The sequence below is a fragment of the Ruditapes philippinarum genome, unplaced genomic scaffold (assembly GCF_026571515.1).
Source record: "Ruditapes philippinarum isolate M1 unplaced genomic scaffold, ASM2657151v2 ctg6045_1_1_1_1, whole genome shotgun sequence".
Taxonomy (NCBI): Eukaryota; Metazoa; Mollusca; class Bivalvia; order Venerida; family Veneridae; genus Ruditapes; species Ruditapes philippinarum.
Window position 1 is genome coordinate 20,141 of NW_026860079.1, and position 17,529 is coordinate 37,669.

At 30.9% G+C, this 17,529-nt stretch overlaps 1 protein-coding gene across 1 annotated transcript; it reads left to right on the top strand.

The window, feature by feature from the left end:
- Positions 1–471: 471 nt before the first annotated feature.
- On the top strand, positions 472–5,039 carry LOC132758777 (uncharacterized). The gene is made up of 3 exons (XM_060750475.1): positions 472–597; positions 1,715–1,799; positions 2,204–5,039. Exon 3 carries the CDS (start codon positions 2,397–2,399, stop codon positions 3,498–3,500), a length of 1,104 nt encoding a protein of 367 aa, XP_060606458.1. The 5' UTR covers positions 472–597; positions 1,715–1,799; positions 2,204–2,396; the 3' UTR covers positions 3,501–5,039.
- Positions 5,040–17,529: the final 12,490 nt, after the last annotated feature.

The following is a 17,529-nucleotide window of genomic DNA, read 5'->3' on the forward strand; positions in this document are numbered from 1 at the left end:
TTTATATAAATATCTAATGAAATTTGATTCAACTGTAAGCAATTCAATAACAATATAAATCGAATTTCCCAAAATATTATATCTATGTGAAATATTCATTCCAGTCTATTCGCAATGATCCTTTTAACTAGAAAACATTTCATATTAAAATGAGAACCTTATTGTAATGAATATTAATATCTGAGATAAATTTGCATATGTGTAAGTTTATAAACCCAATAACATAGGAATCGATTGCTCATCGATTAAGGTTTGTACCACATGGCCAATGATTTACGAGTTTCATTTTGTGCCCTGCTAAGGTCATAATCATGTTTCGACGTATAGCACCCCTTCTGATTAGTTGAAGTAAATTGAAGATAGCTTTAAACTTTATATAAATATCAAATGAAATTTGATTGAACCGTAAGCAATTCAATAACAATATAAATCCAATTTTCCCAAATATTATATTTATGTGAAAATTTTTATTCCAGTCAATTCGCAAAAGAATACGATGCCAGAAAAACTTAACCTCAATCCAACCGGAAGTTTCTAGTAAGACAGGTAAACGAACAGTCAAACCTGTGTGATGTAACTGTGAAAATGGGATTATGGGTATGTTCTGTACATCTTCATTATTGCAGTCGTATTTGACATATAAAAAAGTATCATTGGTAAATTTAAAAATAAAGCCACTTCATACAGTATCAAATAACGACTAAAAATCAATGTCATATTTATTTACAAGTGTTAAAATTTGATTATTCGTAAACATATTTGATTAATGAGATATTGTTGTTAAGCAGCTTATTTATCTGGTACAGACGCTCGAATACGAACATACCGTCATGCTTAATTATTCAATCATATGTTTGCGAATAGATTTTCGTTATGACATTTGAATTTAATTGTAATGCTTAATTTCGTTGTTTGTAACCAATATTTGCATATGCAAAAAAAGAAAAACACAAACACACACTCGCGCACACACAACAACAACAACAAAACAAAGACGCAAAAACAATGAACATTCGGTTATGTGATAATTTTTTTGATATTGTACGTTAAATATTATTTAAATTCCCAGTTTATTATGATTATATCGTATGTTTTAATTTTGTATTATTACAGAAATATATGATGTCGATATGGTCAAATTTTAATTTAATCATTTTTATGAAAATATTTATCTGAAGGCTGTTTCTTATGGAAATTAACCATTTAAAAAATGAAGTTTTATCAGTTGTCACTTAACGATTACTGGTATAAATAAAGCCGAGCCTTTTTTAAATAAGATTTATAAAATTTATACAGGTATACTGATACGTAACGAGGAAGGATAGGTATGCCATGTATACGAATTTATATACAACTAGCGCCATTTTTTCATTAACAAATTCACGTCGGTTAAACATAAGACAAGTTTCAATTATTGTGAAATACCCGTATCAGTTCAATGCAAGACGTAAAAAGTATATCATTACAACTATGATGACCAAATAATATCTATGATTTTTGGCATAGTGAATATTTGATATTTGACATTATTTGACGCATTACTTAAATTTGAAGTATTTACATGCATAGCTTTGATTGATGAAACAAACGAAACAAGGGAGTACACATTGAACAAAACCATTAATTCCATATGCAGTCATTTATTGTTATAATTTGATCAAAATGTAATAATTACTTTATCCTAATTCAATTATTTACTTTGATATTTACACAGGAGAAGAAGTTCCATCGATGTGTTCTTTCAATAAGTGCCTTTTTCGATCATGCTCTCAACGACACTTTCCGTGAAGGGCGGACAGGTATTATTTTGTTCCGGAGTCAGGATTAAACAGAAACCAAAATGAAAGATTTGATTTGTACCGGTTCATGTTAAATGTTGAAATCTGCATAAGCCGGTGCTAGGGGGCGTGGACGGTAGTTTGCACTTGACAGTACCGTCCATGAACAGGCTCAATCAAACCGAGCCTGCCACATTTTTGAATATTGCCGTGTTGGATTTTCTTTAGGGATTCTTATTTTCTCTATTGAAACAGTAGGAGATAAAATTAATATAAGAAACTATACACATCTTAAGATTGAGTAGAAAATTAAATTTATCAAATTCATTTTATTGAAATTGCAGAGCATTTGGTGTAGAAGTTAGCTAAGATTCATATTCTAAAAAGTTTGTTACTATAGTTTTTGTTTTATTTTTTGTTTACAGGTGTAACTGAAATAACAATAGGAACACCTGTAACACTTGAGAAAACTATCATGTTTTGTATGGTAAGAAGCCCAATTTGAATGATGAAAATATCGAAAATATCCTAAACCTGGCTGAGTTTCTTCTCATTCCAAATTTAAAGTCTGCCTGCATAGCTTGGTTGAATACTGTTTCTATTTCTAGAGAAAATTGTATGAAAATCTTTCAGCTGTCAAGCATTTACGATTTTGAAATTCCAAGATGTACGACATACATTGAAGAGCACCTGCCAGAAATGCTTCTTCTACCACAAATGGTAAATTTGACAAAAGATTCCGTTCACTTGCTGTTCTCAGATAAACGGCTATCGTACGTGCCAATGGACGACAGGGTACTGTTCTTACATAAATGGTTAGATGCAAATCCAAATACTAGGAGGGCTCATATGAAGGAATTACTAAGCAATATAGTTTTCAGTTCAGTGTCCAATCAGTGTTTGCAAGCCTGTTTACATAATTTAGATGCTGCTTGTCATACACAGTTAAAAGATATGACGTCTGCTAGATCCAATGATCATCGAGTTCTCATTATGAAAGAAGGTAACTACGGGGATTCATTCTGGTGTTTAGATTTGGAAAGAGATCAGTGGTTTCGGGTTGAATTAAATTCACTGAAAATAGACAGATCGGGCCGCACTGTTGAAATATCTGACACATGTACGAGTACCACTGGATCAATAGTCTGTTCCGTGAGAAGAAACTATCCAGAGATGAGTTTTGTACTGCTTGATTTACCGAAGGATACATGTACTAAACTGAATTTTACAGTGGGCACAGAAAAGAATGAATTTATCATTAAACCGTCTGAAAATATGAAACTTGACGGCCACTTTTGTATTGTTTCTGTAAACAAAGAAATCAAAATAAGAATGCAGGTTGAACGGCAAATGATAGAAAGCAGCTTATCAATGTCTCGTTATATATGTTTTTCAACGCTGTATATTGGGCATATCGGTGATAGCAATGTGGAAATGTCACCACTAGTTTCATTCAAAGACGACAAAATACTAAAATTCGCAATGGGTGAAAATGCTATTGCGATCATCTTTAAGTCACGAACACGTGTGGCATTTTATGATCTCAATGAAGGACATTTAGAAAGAAAAATTCAAACGACCAGCAACGGGGATGATATTGCTCAGATTAAAAGCGGATTTGTAATATACGATAAAAAGAGGTGTATTACCTTCACACGACTGCAGGGCGCGTGTCTTTCCCACAAATATCATGTAGAAGAAATTCCATTCGAAACAAAATAATTTTAAAGAAATAAAATATTTCATATGCAACCAGATTATTTATCGATATTACCAGAAATTCAACAGCGAACATTTTATATTTGAATGTATTCCATTCCAAACATTGGTCGCTCGGAAGACTGAGGAATCTATTGCATGGAAACAGTTGCCATTGCCAAAAGAAGCAGCGTCCTGTTCACTTGACACTATTAAAGAAAAGTGTTTTGAAATATATCTTCCAAAATCCATACTCCGTTGTCACGTCGAATGCCCACATTGTAAGATGACATCAAGAGTAGAAACCAGTAAACTTACATGCTACCAGGATTTTGATGATTAGTACTATGACGACCTATCGTCGGATGGCGATTATTACGCCGACTCGTACTACGATTCGGACTACGACTATTACTATGATTCAGATTGAAGATGAGTGTAGGAACTGCCTTAGCAAACATTAAAAGAAATGTTAAAGCACTTTCTGCAGTTGTTAAATTTAATCAGTTATTTTGACGTGCTGATTATTTCGAAATCAAGTTTTTTTTAAAGTTAATCACGTTCCATCAGACATGTATTTATATACGCAGGTTAAAATAATGTCTGATACATTCTGTTTGGGATTTTTCTTTATTCAAAATTGATCCATTTGCTTGTTCATAAAATGTAAAATACTGCCTAACATGGTGCTAGGGGGGACCTAGACAGGAGTTTGCATTTACATCTACTAACCGTAGGCCATGATATCTATTTGACGTGACTATTTCATTTAAAAGAGAACAGCTCAAGATATAGCATATATACATACTATCAAAACACATTCGTATTTTTCTGAACATGTCATTTCATTTTAATTGTGCTTGAAGAATACATGCTAAAATGGTGTTTAGATTGAAAGGAATGGGTAACAATGCCCAATAATTCAAAATGTCGGATTAACAAGTTCAGAATAAAAAGCAAATAAGGGGAATATAATTATTTAGAATATTAATTAGATCGTGAAACATTAAATGCAATCAAAACATAGTTAAACATTATATTAATCAAGGGGATTATTGATACAATAATATTCAAAATTTTTAAAAGATTTATCCACAGATATTAAACTATATTGAAACGGTACTTGAACATTGGACATACATTTGTGCTGTTTAACGAACTATTCAATCTTTACATAAATATATTTACTATATATACTATATTTAAAGGAGAAAGTACGATATTTTTTAATTCGAGAAAACATTGTTGTTGGAGTTTTTTGAAAACAGATATGATCTTATCAGTTTGATATCGTATTTGTATATACCCGTAGTTGTTAAACCTGTTCATCTTTACATAATAGATAATAATAGATATTACAAGATCGGGGTCATCATTTTCAATCGTTTTTCTTATTGCAAACAATAAATGACAGTTTTATATTTCATTACATAAGCGGAAGCACAATTATATTCATAACTCAATTAAAAATCGGGATAAATATTACATTCGAAAGATAGTCATTAGCGATTGACGCGATTGACCTGAAATATCATATTCTACAGCAAAACAAACGTAAAAAGATTTTAACTGTAATTGATGATAATAATTTAGATACTGTCTGACAATATTGGCGTCCATGGCCGTGGGTTAAGGTATTTGACTTCATACCACTTGCCCCTCACCGCTGTGGGTTCGAATCCCGATAGGGAGTTTGGATTCTTTCATGAGAGGAAGCTATCTTGCTAGCTTACGGAACGTCGGCGGCTCTACTCAGTTTTCCGTTCGTGCCTGAAATAATGTACGGAAGGGCACCTGAATTCTTCCTCCACCATTAAAGCTGGAACGTCGTCATATGACCTATAATGTGTCTGTGTGACGTAAAGCCCAATTAAACAAACAATATTGACCTTAGACATTTGTATATTCAATGACCATTTGTCGGTAATTTATCGGATTTCGAAGTTAATCATATGGATTTTAAAGTAACATACGTAACATAAAATAACAAAATTTTTATTTTGCATTAAACATATTATACAATGTTTATAGCTAACATGAAGAAAAAAATGTTTATAAAAGTATACCCGATGAGAGGTACGTTTAACAGGTTTTCTTGAAGAACAAAAGTAGCTCATTCATATGTAAAGAATAAAGCAAAAGCATTTTATCAAACTGATAAAACATTTTTCAGATGACGATTGATTGACTGATGGCCAATGATGATGTTACAGTTTTAGAATCTATAATCTTGATAAAACTGACAAGCGATGAGAAAATTAAATTCTGTTTCCGGATGTCGCATATTACACGATTTGCAAATTCTCGGTTCACTAGGAATGTTATGATATCGTCCAGTTTCGACAAATAATTCATGTGCGGAAACTCTTATATTGACATCGCGATTCTATATTCATTCTCAGTCAGTAATGATTTAATGTGGGTAGCCAAGTTATTATTTCGGAACGTATTAACTTGTTCTGTATCGGATTTTAAAAATAAATATTTTTTTATGAATTGGTCAAGGTTTTTATTTATTATTTGAGTACTCTTCTCAGAAACTTTTTTACGTATAAGTTCTATTTCAGATGTCTAACTAATGCGTTTCCTATATTTCCGAGCCAAAATTAAGAATTAAATCAACCAATGAGTCTAAACAATTTACAATACTGTGCCACCGTTATTCCTTTATTTCTAAATATTAAAATAAGTTTGTGCAGCAAAGAAGAAGCTCGTTGAGCTAACAGTTTTGTGTTCGGTGCTTATTACTGTTTTTGAACAAAGTGATCCCAAGGTTTTGTAAAGAATACCTGACAATCTGCGAATAGTATGAGAAATAACATTTTCTCATTTACTGTTAATATATCACTATATATAGTATACTGTCTATATTATCCATGAGATCGTTCACCAACAACATAAAGATCAAAGGTGAACTCGGATCTCCCTGCTTCAATCTTATGTCTGAAGTGAAGACGTTTGGACGAGATCTTTTATATCCAACACATGTTTTAACATTATAGTAAATTATTGCTTTCACAAAGTTACAACTTACCTTACATTTTCCCATAACAATATTTGCCACAAATATGATCGATCAATTTTATCAAAACACCTTTCATAGTCAATAAAGATACAAAATACTTGATCGCAAATAATACGAGAATGGAAATGAAAGTGCAGTCTGAAATTGATTTACCCTTTTGGATACCAAACTGATTTTTTCATGACATTCAGCCCATATTGTTAGTTCAGGATAATTTGAGAGTAGATTTCGGTTCCAATATTTATGACGGTATTCCTCGATTCCTTTTGTGGATCACCTTTTTTTGAAAATTTGATTTACAATCCCCCCAGCTTGTCGGGTAATTGCTGTAACAAAATAACCTATTGTATAAATTGAGCAAACACATAGAGATAGTATATTGTAAGTTGATTTGAACATTAATAGTACCTGGTGATTTATTATTGCTTTGATCGAAGACTGTGTTTTCTGTATCAAAATTCTCGTCTTGTATTATGTGGTCAAAGTATATATCAGAACTTTCACTATGTGGTATTTCCGTACCAAATAAAGATTGAAAATGGTCGTATAATTGTGTAATTGTTAGATAATCCGGTTGTACGTTATTACCTTTCGAATATTTTGTTTTTCCAGAAATTATTAGGTTGTTTATTTGCCATTTGAGAAACAAGCATCCTGTAAGACTGTTTTCCGGCTTTCTTGGCTTTATTGTATTTCGTACGCGCTGCAACAAAACATGTGAGCGAATATTAAAGTTTTTTCTCGCTTCATAACAATTTGCATTGAACCATTTATTATTTACATGATTGTCTGAACGGTATACATTGCTATTTAAGTGTTTATCGAATGCAATATGGCCGTTGTCGGACAGTAAAGTAGTAAATTCTTGAACCACGTGGTCAAGCGCGTGTGTATGTACATCACTAACAAGCTAACTTAAAGCACGAAGTATCAAGATGTCCCTCAATAGGGGTATTGAATAACTCGGAATAATTTATCACTGTTCCAGCAAAGTTTAATGTAAGATTCGTGTGCTACTGGATCTTCTTTATCTTGCGTCAGTACTTTTTCCCGGTGTAGCGAACAGAAAAGAGGCGCGTGGTCAAAGAACTCGTTGAATTTTTTATATTTTAAAGTCTGTTAATATCTCACAAGCAGATGAATCTTATAAAACCTTGTCATCAGATCTAAGACTTTTTTTTGTGAACAGAAAATAAAACTTCCTTTACTAACCTCGGACAGCAGACGCCCATTCGCAATTTATAATCCTTTAAATTGGCATTAATCGAGTAGGCGCCTCCCAAAATGGTCAATCACATGACCATAATTTTGGAGCACGTTATGTATTAACAATAGGTACTTTATCATCATTAAAATAGAAGTTCTGCTATTAAGATCACCATTAATTAGTACTTTTTCTCAATATGTTTACTTAATTATATCTTCTTCTAACTGTTCAAAGTAATCACATTCTTTTATGGCATTCGAGTTTATTGGAGGTATATGTCACGGATATTCATGAGTTCTCACTCTATAGGTCGTTCGAAGAGGAACCTGTAAGCACACAATAAGATAGAAATACGGATTCAACGAAGAAAAAAACAACTCTCGCTTAACATTCTCATTTCTTGTGCCATTGATAATTCCAAGCGAAATACATACACATACATGTATCATAGTAATTCATGTTTACAATGTTTTACAACATCAAAAATACCTGAAAATATATTGTTGGCACACAAGAAGATAGAAATACGAACGCAATGAAACAACAACAGCTCTCGCTATAAGTTCTCATTTCTTGTGCCATTGATAATTCCAAGCGAAATACATACACATATCATAGTAATTCATGTTTACAATGTTTTACAACATCAAAAATACCTGTAAATATATTGTTGGCACACAATAAGATAGAAATACGGATTTCAATGAAAACAACAGCTATCGCTAAAAAATCTCATGTCTTGTGCCATTGATAATTCCAAGCGAAATACATACATATATCATAGTAATTCATGTTAACAATGTTTTAAAACATCAAAAATACCTGTTAATATACAGTTGGCACACAATAAGATAGAAATACGGATTCAATGAAAAAAAAAACAGCTCTCGCTATAAGTTCTCATTTCTTGTGCGTATGCGTAAAGGTTAGCGTGACCGATTTCAAAAATGAAGTGAATGAGGCCTGTCAACGTGTAACGGGTCAAATGAAGTTATAAGTATGAAGTTGAAAAATGATATGAATGATTGAAAAAGAGACGATAGGGGTATGAAAACATCCTGCGAAAAATAAAAGAAGTTTTTGCCCGGACAATACCAGTTTGGTTCTTTTAAAAAAAATTTATATAGTTCTTAAGTTCAGTTAAAAATTTACCGATATTCCTCCGTTTTTAGGTTCGAATCTTAAACAAACGTTTTTTATTTTCATTTACTTGTTTTGTTTATTTTACGACAATTGACTACTATGTTGTTCTTTTTAGCATAGCAATAACCCTTTGACAATTTTACATATTGAAATTATGGAAAATATATATTTTTATATTCTATGCTATGCCATCATCCGAACCACTAGGCCATTGGGTCGTTATTCTTAATTAAAGTACCGAACACTATACTATCTTTAAAACAATTGGTAAATCGTAATTATTAATGACGACTTACGAAACAAAGCTCCGAAAATTAGATTCAGGTCACTTTTACCAAACAATAACAGTAAAAGTGATGCAATGCAACGTACGCCAGAGGATAAAAAGCAACAGAGCTCACATAAGAATAAAAAAAATCAATAAAAATAACAGAACAGGGAAACAGAATTTTTGATGAAAGCTTAAGGTTGATAATATTGATATGATTTTGAAATATTCAAAATTAATTTCAACAAGATATGTTTCAGTTTTGTGTTTCTGTTACCATAAAACCGATTGTAAATAGTTTTAAAATATTTCTATTTACTGAAATGTTAAATTAGAAACATAGAAAAGGCACTTGACGGATTTTTAAAGGACTACATACGTAGGTTCTGTAAATAAACAATTAACTTTGTGTGAAGCAATAATGTTATGGATATTTTAATGTTCTCTGTTCAATTTGATAATAAAATGGGTTAACTAAGCACAACAGAAAATTAATCTTTTGTTCAAAATCTTTTTAAATCCAAATATACTTCATTTTCTTCGCGCAACAGTTTAGTACCCTATTTTAGATGGCTGGGACATCCATATTTATTGTAAAGTATCACAAACAATCATTATTCTATGAATATCAAATTGGTTGACAAAAATATATTCTAGAATGAAGCACCATATACACGTGTAAATGGCAAAAATGAATTTGACCATGAATATATTATAGTGTAAAGTAGAGGCAAAACGCAAACACTTTAAAAGAAGAACTTTAATTTCTTTTTTGGCCGTTAAAACATCAGTCTTTCAAACACATTCAATTGAAAACTTTAAAAAGTATCTTAAAAGCACGTTAACAAGGGGTAGTTGAAATTTAAAACAAACAAAACAAAACTAGAATACATAAAGTAATAGAGGATATTAAATGAATGTAGGTTTAATACTTAATTTATTGAACGAGTTGAATAAATCACGAATATAATATTCTTTTTATCGCATATATAAAATAAGAACGGTAAACTGTTGGAAAGATTCACTTGTCATTGGCGCGCCTATAGTGTAACGCTAAAATTAGCACGATCTAACGCTATGTTTATAAAAAGCGCAAATGACGTCACGTCAAAGTGTCATTTATTGTATCGTTTTGTTTATTATATTTTATGAAATGGCTTTATTACACTCCTGTGCCGCGATTTATGTGATAATCATTTTTTGTGAATTGACATTAAACTATATAATTGTGATTATTACAACGAACATAATCTCAACTTTTTATTTATTTTCTTGTTAAATTTCGTTTCTTTTTTCTTCTTCTCTGCTTGAAAATACTTACAGTTTAACAATACAATATCATTTATGTTACGTTATGGGAGACAACTGAATCAGCCATGCATGTGAACATTGTATGAGTTACTGTTTCTGGCCTTTATACATTAAACAATATATTTGCATTATGCCCCTTTACACCTATATTGCTTGCAAGGAGTAAACATCCAAATCTGCCCCTGTGTCCAATCCAGTTTGGTGCCGGCTGGGATTTTTGCAGATGGTCGTATGTTCGTTGAATGCTGCCATTCCTTTATGATTTTTTTTTTTTTATAATTTTAACTACACGGTGTGAATAATCCTACCCAATGTAGATAGTCTAATGCTAAACTGATCCCAGACGTACTTCGATAAATACAATTGCAGGTAAACTGCTGGTAGATGCGCTACTTATTATTAGGACAACGAGCTAAAATAACCTCCAATGAAGAGCAGGCAAACTATATATAACTCCTAATTTCGCTGTACTTCCCGCAAAAGTTTTCAAAACCATCACTTTTGAAAGTATTCGTGCTACCTTAATGCTAGCTTTGAGCAGGCCCTTTGGACTCGCTATAACGGGAATATCAAAACACGAAAAAATTTCATACAGATCAGATAATGTTCCGTGAAGATAACTTCTAGTCAATATTCTGTTATTTGTCTTGTTCAGAACAATTTATCATTGCAACTGAAGATAGTAACAGTTTATTTAACTGGTTTCTCAAGGTATAAGAAACTATCAAATTCGTTATGAAATGATCTGATATGTAAAATAAACAACGAAAACAATAGAGCAGAGGCGATTAAGAACATTTTCCGTAAACATAACTCGTCAAAACCAAACCTATACATGTAAGGTAGAGGAAAATATCTAAAATTATTAACATTTATTAGGTCGTGACATGTGGTATTAAGTTGTGTGTAATATGATATTTGAATAGGTAAACCTATACTTCTTTCATGAAAGTCCGTTATGTTTGATTGCATTTTTAAAAAACTATTTACATTATGATCATTGTTTTCAGAAAATACGCATGTAGCATTTTCAAAAAGTCGGACATTTTCCATATGATATTCCATTGAGATAACACAAATCGGATAATTGTTATCAAGGTGTAGTATCTTTGTTCGTACTGCTTCAGAAATACGAAACATTTATTATTCAAAAAATGTTGAATTGTTTTGTAATATAGTTTCCAAAACCATTCTCATTTGCTTTATACATGAACTGCCTTTTGCATCTTTAGTTCTGTTGGCAATTAGTATAATTAAAGTGAATTAGTATTGTGTATGCATGTCAAAATACTATTGTGTACACATTTTGCTACCTTAACGAAACGTAACTGTATATTCAGCGTTACTTTTTTCAGTTGTAAAACATCTAGCATCCACTTAATCCATTAATATAAATACTATTAAAAATGTTTGACATTTCAAAAGAATGAAACAAATATGGCTTTTTGAGTTAAAACGTGCGTTTAAATGAATCATTTTTATCATTGAAATACTGCATTATATTGGTTTAAATTTCACAATAGAAAACGTCAATCAATGAAAATGTTTAAAATTTATACAACAGCCTCAGAAGTAGAAACCTTTCTTAGAGTAAAAATATATTGTAAAGGTTAATGAAACATTATTCTGAGATAAATATCACATAAAGCTTATTGATGCCAATAATATAGATCGAAGGAATAACTATTGAAGTTTTGTCTGCCTGCCAATAATTTACAGGTTTCATTTTTGACTTACTATGTCACGGTCATATTTCGTCGTATAACACCCTTTCTGATTAATTCCAGGAAACGGACTCGAAAGTGATCCATGAAAGCTTTAAGAAATTACAATATAAATACATGTACCTAACGAAATATGTTTGAACTAGGGTCAAGTAGTAATAATTTAAATTAAATTAAATTTAAATCAAAACTAAAATGCAATTTATTGTTCTATATTCATTTCAGTCAGTTTGCAATGGAATACGATGCCAGAAAAACTAAACCTGAATCAAATCGGAAGTTCCTCGTTCAGCAGGTGAACGAACAGTCAAATGTGTGTGATGTAACTGTAAAAATGAGATCATGGGTATAGTCTTTTTTTACAAGTAAGAAAGTATCATTGGAACAAATGAAGCCATTTCATATGGTATCAAATATAATTATATTTACAGTTATATTAATTCACATGTATTAAATTTGATTGTTTGGAAACATATTTGATTAATTAGACACAATAATTGTACTTTTTTCGTCCTCTATTACTCAAAGCAGCTGATTTCCTTAGTAATTTAAACATAATCATGCTTATCTATTCATATACAGTCCTTCGGGAAATTTTTCGTCATTATTTGTAACGCTTTATTTTGTTGTTGTAACAAATAGCTGCGTCAGTAAAAGAAAGAAAAAACACAAACTAAATAAAGAAAAAAGCAATACACATGCGGCTATGAGATCTTTTAATAATAATGAGCACAGTATATCATTCACATTGATGCTTTAGCTAGGGTTATGTATGAAAAATAATACCCATATTGTATTTAATTTTATTTTTCGAGAAAAATAATCTGACAACTGTTTATTGAATACTATTTAGATTCATAACTTTGTTTGAAGAAATGAACCAAACCTTGGCGTACACATTGAACAAAACAAAAGTAATTTAATAATCGGCCATTTAGTTATATAAAATTATAAAAATGTATTCCTTACTTTACCCAACTTAAATTGATTTATTTGATTTTACACAGGAGAAGAAGTTCCATCGGTGTGTTCTTGTAATGAGTCCTTTTTTCGATCATGTTCTCAGCGACAATTTCCTGGAAGGTCAGACAGGTAGTCACTTTATTCTGCAGTCAAATTTAAACAGAAACCAAACGATAGAGTTGAAACAAATAGGGGTTAAATAACATTTAAACACAAAACATTTTTGGGTTGAGTATATACATAATATCAAATAAGATAAACTGAGATTTTTTAGAGCACTTTAATGCGCAACACTCATATTCTTATAGTTTTTGTAACAAAGAATGTTTGGAGATTTGAATTTTCGTTTACAGGTACAATTGAAATAGCAATAGGTACACCTGTTACACTTGAGGCAACAATCATGTTCTTGTATGGCAAGGAACCTAGATTGAATTATAAAAATATCGAAAATATCCTACACACGGCCGAGTTTCTTCTCATTCCAAACTTAAAGTCTGCCTGCATAGCCTGGTTGAAAACTGCTCAAATTACTAGAGAAAACTGCATGGAATTCTTACAGCTGTCTAGTATGTACGATTTTGAATTACCGAGATGTACAACATACATTGAAGAGCACCTGCCAGGTCTGTTTAAATAATCCAGATACTGCTGGTCATATACAATCAAAACATGTAACAACTGCTAGACCGAACAATCATCGAGTTCTTATTATGAAAGAAGGTAACTACGATGATGTATTCTGGTGTTTAGATTTTGAAAGAGATCAGTGGTTTCAAGTTGAAATCAAATTCATGAAAGAAAGAAGGTCAAATCGAAATTGTTGAATATATGGAACCATGATTTACAGAAAGAAAAAACTGGGAGAAAATAAATCGCTGAAAAATTACGGTAAAAAACTTCGTAGGTTCAAGAATTAAGCTTGTAATATTTTGATTTACCGATGGATACATGTACAAAAATGAATTTTAGGGGGGTCAAGAGAGAGCCTTTTTACATTAAGAAAAGTGACAATATCAAGATAGTCGGACACATGTGTATTATTTCTGTAAACAATGAAATCAAAATAAAACAGAATTCAAAAATTGATTCAGACTTAACTGATATCCAACACAAGTTAGGATTAATGTCTTTAACGGGAGTAACATCAACCGATCAGTTACTTGCATCTCAAATGATAGAGAATAAAAGAACAAGGACATGTGAATATACATGTATAACTGCATCAACGCTGTACATAGGGCATATTGGTGAAAGTTATGTGGACATGACACCACTATTGTCTTTCAAAGACGACGAAATTCTAAACTTTGCCATCAGTGACAATGCTCTTGCGATTATCTTCAAGTCACGAAAGTTTGTGGCACTGTATGATCTTTCTGAAGGACATTTAGAAAGAAAAAATCAAACGACCAGCTACAACGATGACATTGCTCAGATTAAAGGTGGCTTTGCAATCTACGATAATAAGAGATGCATTATCTTTACACGAATTCAGGGCGCGCGTCCTTCCTCCAAATATCAGGTAGATGAAATTCTATTGGAACAAAGTAATTTTCAACAGCTTAAATATTTCATATGCGGCCAGATGATGTATCGATATTACCGGATAGAATTGAAGTTCAGAGAAAATTTTATTTTCGAATGTACTCCATTCCAAACATTGGTCTCTAGGAAATCTGAGGAATTTATAAAATGGAAAGAGTTGCCATTGCCAAAAACAACACTATGTTCAAGGGACACTATCACAGAAAGGTGTTTTGAAATATTTCTTCCAAAATCCATACTCCGTTGTCACGTCGAATGCCCCCATTGCAAAAAGCCATCAAGACTAGAAGCCAGTAGGCTTAAACACTATCAGGATTATGAAGATTACTGTTATGACCCTTTGTCAGATGACGATTATTACGTCCAATCGTATTATGATTCAGAGTATGACTATAACTATGATTCAGGTTGAATATTTGAATTTAAGTGTTTGAACGACCTTAGCATTTGAAGAAATAATTAAACATTATCCACTGTCAAATTTAGTTTAGTTGACGTGTATTCAATCTTTTGCAACTTAAAATATCAACAACATGCTGAATATGTCAAATTCAATATTCTGAGTTAATCACAGGCAATTATTATCATACACTTATTTAAAAAGTGTGTACGCAGAATTCATACAAAAAATGTCTGAAACATGTTGTTGTTAATGTGGTGATTTGGATGTATCTTTAAATGAATGAGAGGTATGGTAACTTTAAAGAGACCAAACACAGGAAGTTGAGCAAAGACAAGAAGTATCTTATAAAAAGATACTCGGCCATAGTAAAACTGGTTAAGTTGCATATGTTAGTTCTTAGTTTTCCATTCAAAATCATATAGAAATGTTAGCCAAACTTGCATAACAATGACATGACAATTTTTTATATGGTTATAAGCCTTGAAAAATGGAACACTTTCAGATGTATGTGTTTTTCAACAAACCTGTCCTGTTTAGGTAAGTGAACTCAATTTCTAACATCAACATCTACGCAGTTATGGCAATTATTTTTTTATAAATACTTGATAAATATAAACAAATATATAAAAATTATACACATCAATTTAACCCATCAGTGATCACTTATTAAATATCATAAACATTGGGTACCTATTAAGCTCTGATATTCTTCTCGTTACTTTAGAAAAAAAACTGATCTTTTGTAAATTAAAATCATATTAATAAGGTGAATAAACTTTCTTTGTTCTCATGACAAATAGGAACATTTTTCTCACACATTATCCTAGAGTTTATCGATTAGGTTTGAAACTTTAAATATGTCAATATATGTAGTGTTTTTTAATATCTTATAACTGTTGAAATATAATGATATCTTAAGATGTGTTACATAGCCTAAAATAATTCACACGATAGTTTTATGTTACAATTACCTTTCAGTCAATTTTAAACGCAATGGAAGAAAAATAATCCTGAATCAAACCGGACCTAATCCAGAAGGAGAATAAACAGTCAAACTTGTGTTATATTACAGTGAAAATGGGATTATGAATAGTTTTTTTTTTTATCTCAGATGATAAAATATCATAGAGTCCTTATAAAGATGGACCACCTGAAACAAATAAACAACACCTGAAAATTTTTTAGATATTAACTTAATTTGAGACTGACTTATGTAATTAAATAAATAATTATTTTCCGAAACGTCTTTAATTTTAATGTTAAATATTTGGTAAATCAGACAAAGTACATACTTTTTTACTTTGTCTTGGGTATTTTTTTTTTCTGAAGTGAGAGAAACAATCGTTTTCGTTGTGATTGTTATAAAATCTAATTATGAATAGCTATGTTAATTGTTAGTAACGATCAGCTTCATATATTTGTATGAGAATTCATTGGTTGGTATTTTTCTTTCACATTCATATATCACTTTACTTGAAAAAAACAACCTGAAACCTGTCATTTTAGAAATAAAATGCCTAAAGTAAAATTTTAGAAATAAAATGCCTGAAGTAAATCAATGAAATCAATATTAAGTGTTAAGTGGCTATTTCAAGTTCACTACTAATGTTATGATAGCTACTGGTTATTTAAATAAAACGTTTAAAAAGGAATTTACAGTCAGACTGCAATTAAATTACATGTATGTATAGAAAACATAGTCATTTAACGTCATTATATAACTCAATCAAGACATATTGATTCACAATTTCCGTAACCCTTAATATTAATGCAATACGTCAAAAAAAAAGAAAATCTAACTTAATTCTTAAATTATAACAATAATTATTGAATAATCACTGTCTTGACATTTGTTACTTAATATTACTTGATATATACATAACTTGGTTTTAAAAAGTAATCATTGAACCAGGCCTACGATTTCTTTGTGTAATTTGTCAATGTAGAATTATTGAAACGTTAGATTTTCTTTATGTTTATTCCATTGTTTATTACACGCACGTATTTATACAGGAGAAGAAATACCATTAGCAAATCGAAATATACTATTGATATTTGATAGTCATTAATAAAAAGGGTAATTGTATTTGATATGTATCTAAAGTATTTTATTATTTTGTTTGAAAAAGTAACAAATGAACCAATAGTTAAGTATAAAGTAATGTGAAATTATGTGTATTTAATTCAATTATTAAATATGTTTGAAATGCATACAGAAAAAGGAGTCGTATTGGTGTGTATTTTCCTTTTTTCAAGCTTATCGTCAATAACAATATCCTTGAAAAACAAGCAGGTGTCCCTTCAAATAAATATATTTAAAAAAGAATGAAGTTTAATAATACAATTTGTATAACTAAATACATTGTTCACATTTTACAAATTTACAAACAGATTTCAGGTTATTTTAATTGTAATAATAAACAATGATTACATCCAAAAAAAGAAGACTTTTTTAAGAGAA

Bases quoted from the DNA above. Each gene is read 5' to 3' on its own strand.
- LOC132758777 (XM_060750475.1), top strand. From the start codon at position 2,397: ATGAAAATCTTTCAGCTGTCAAGCATTTACGATTTTGAAATTCCAAGA.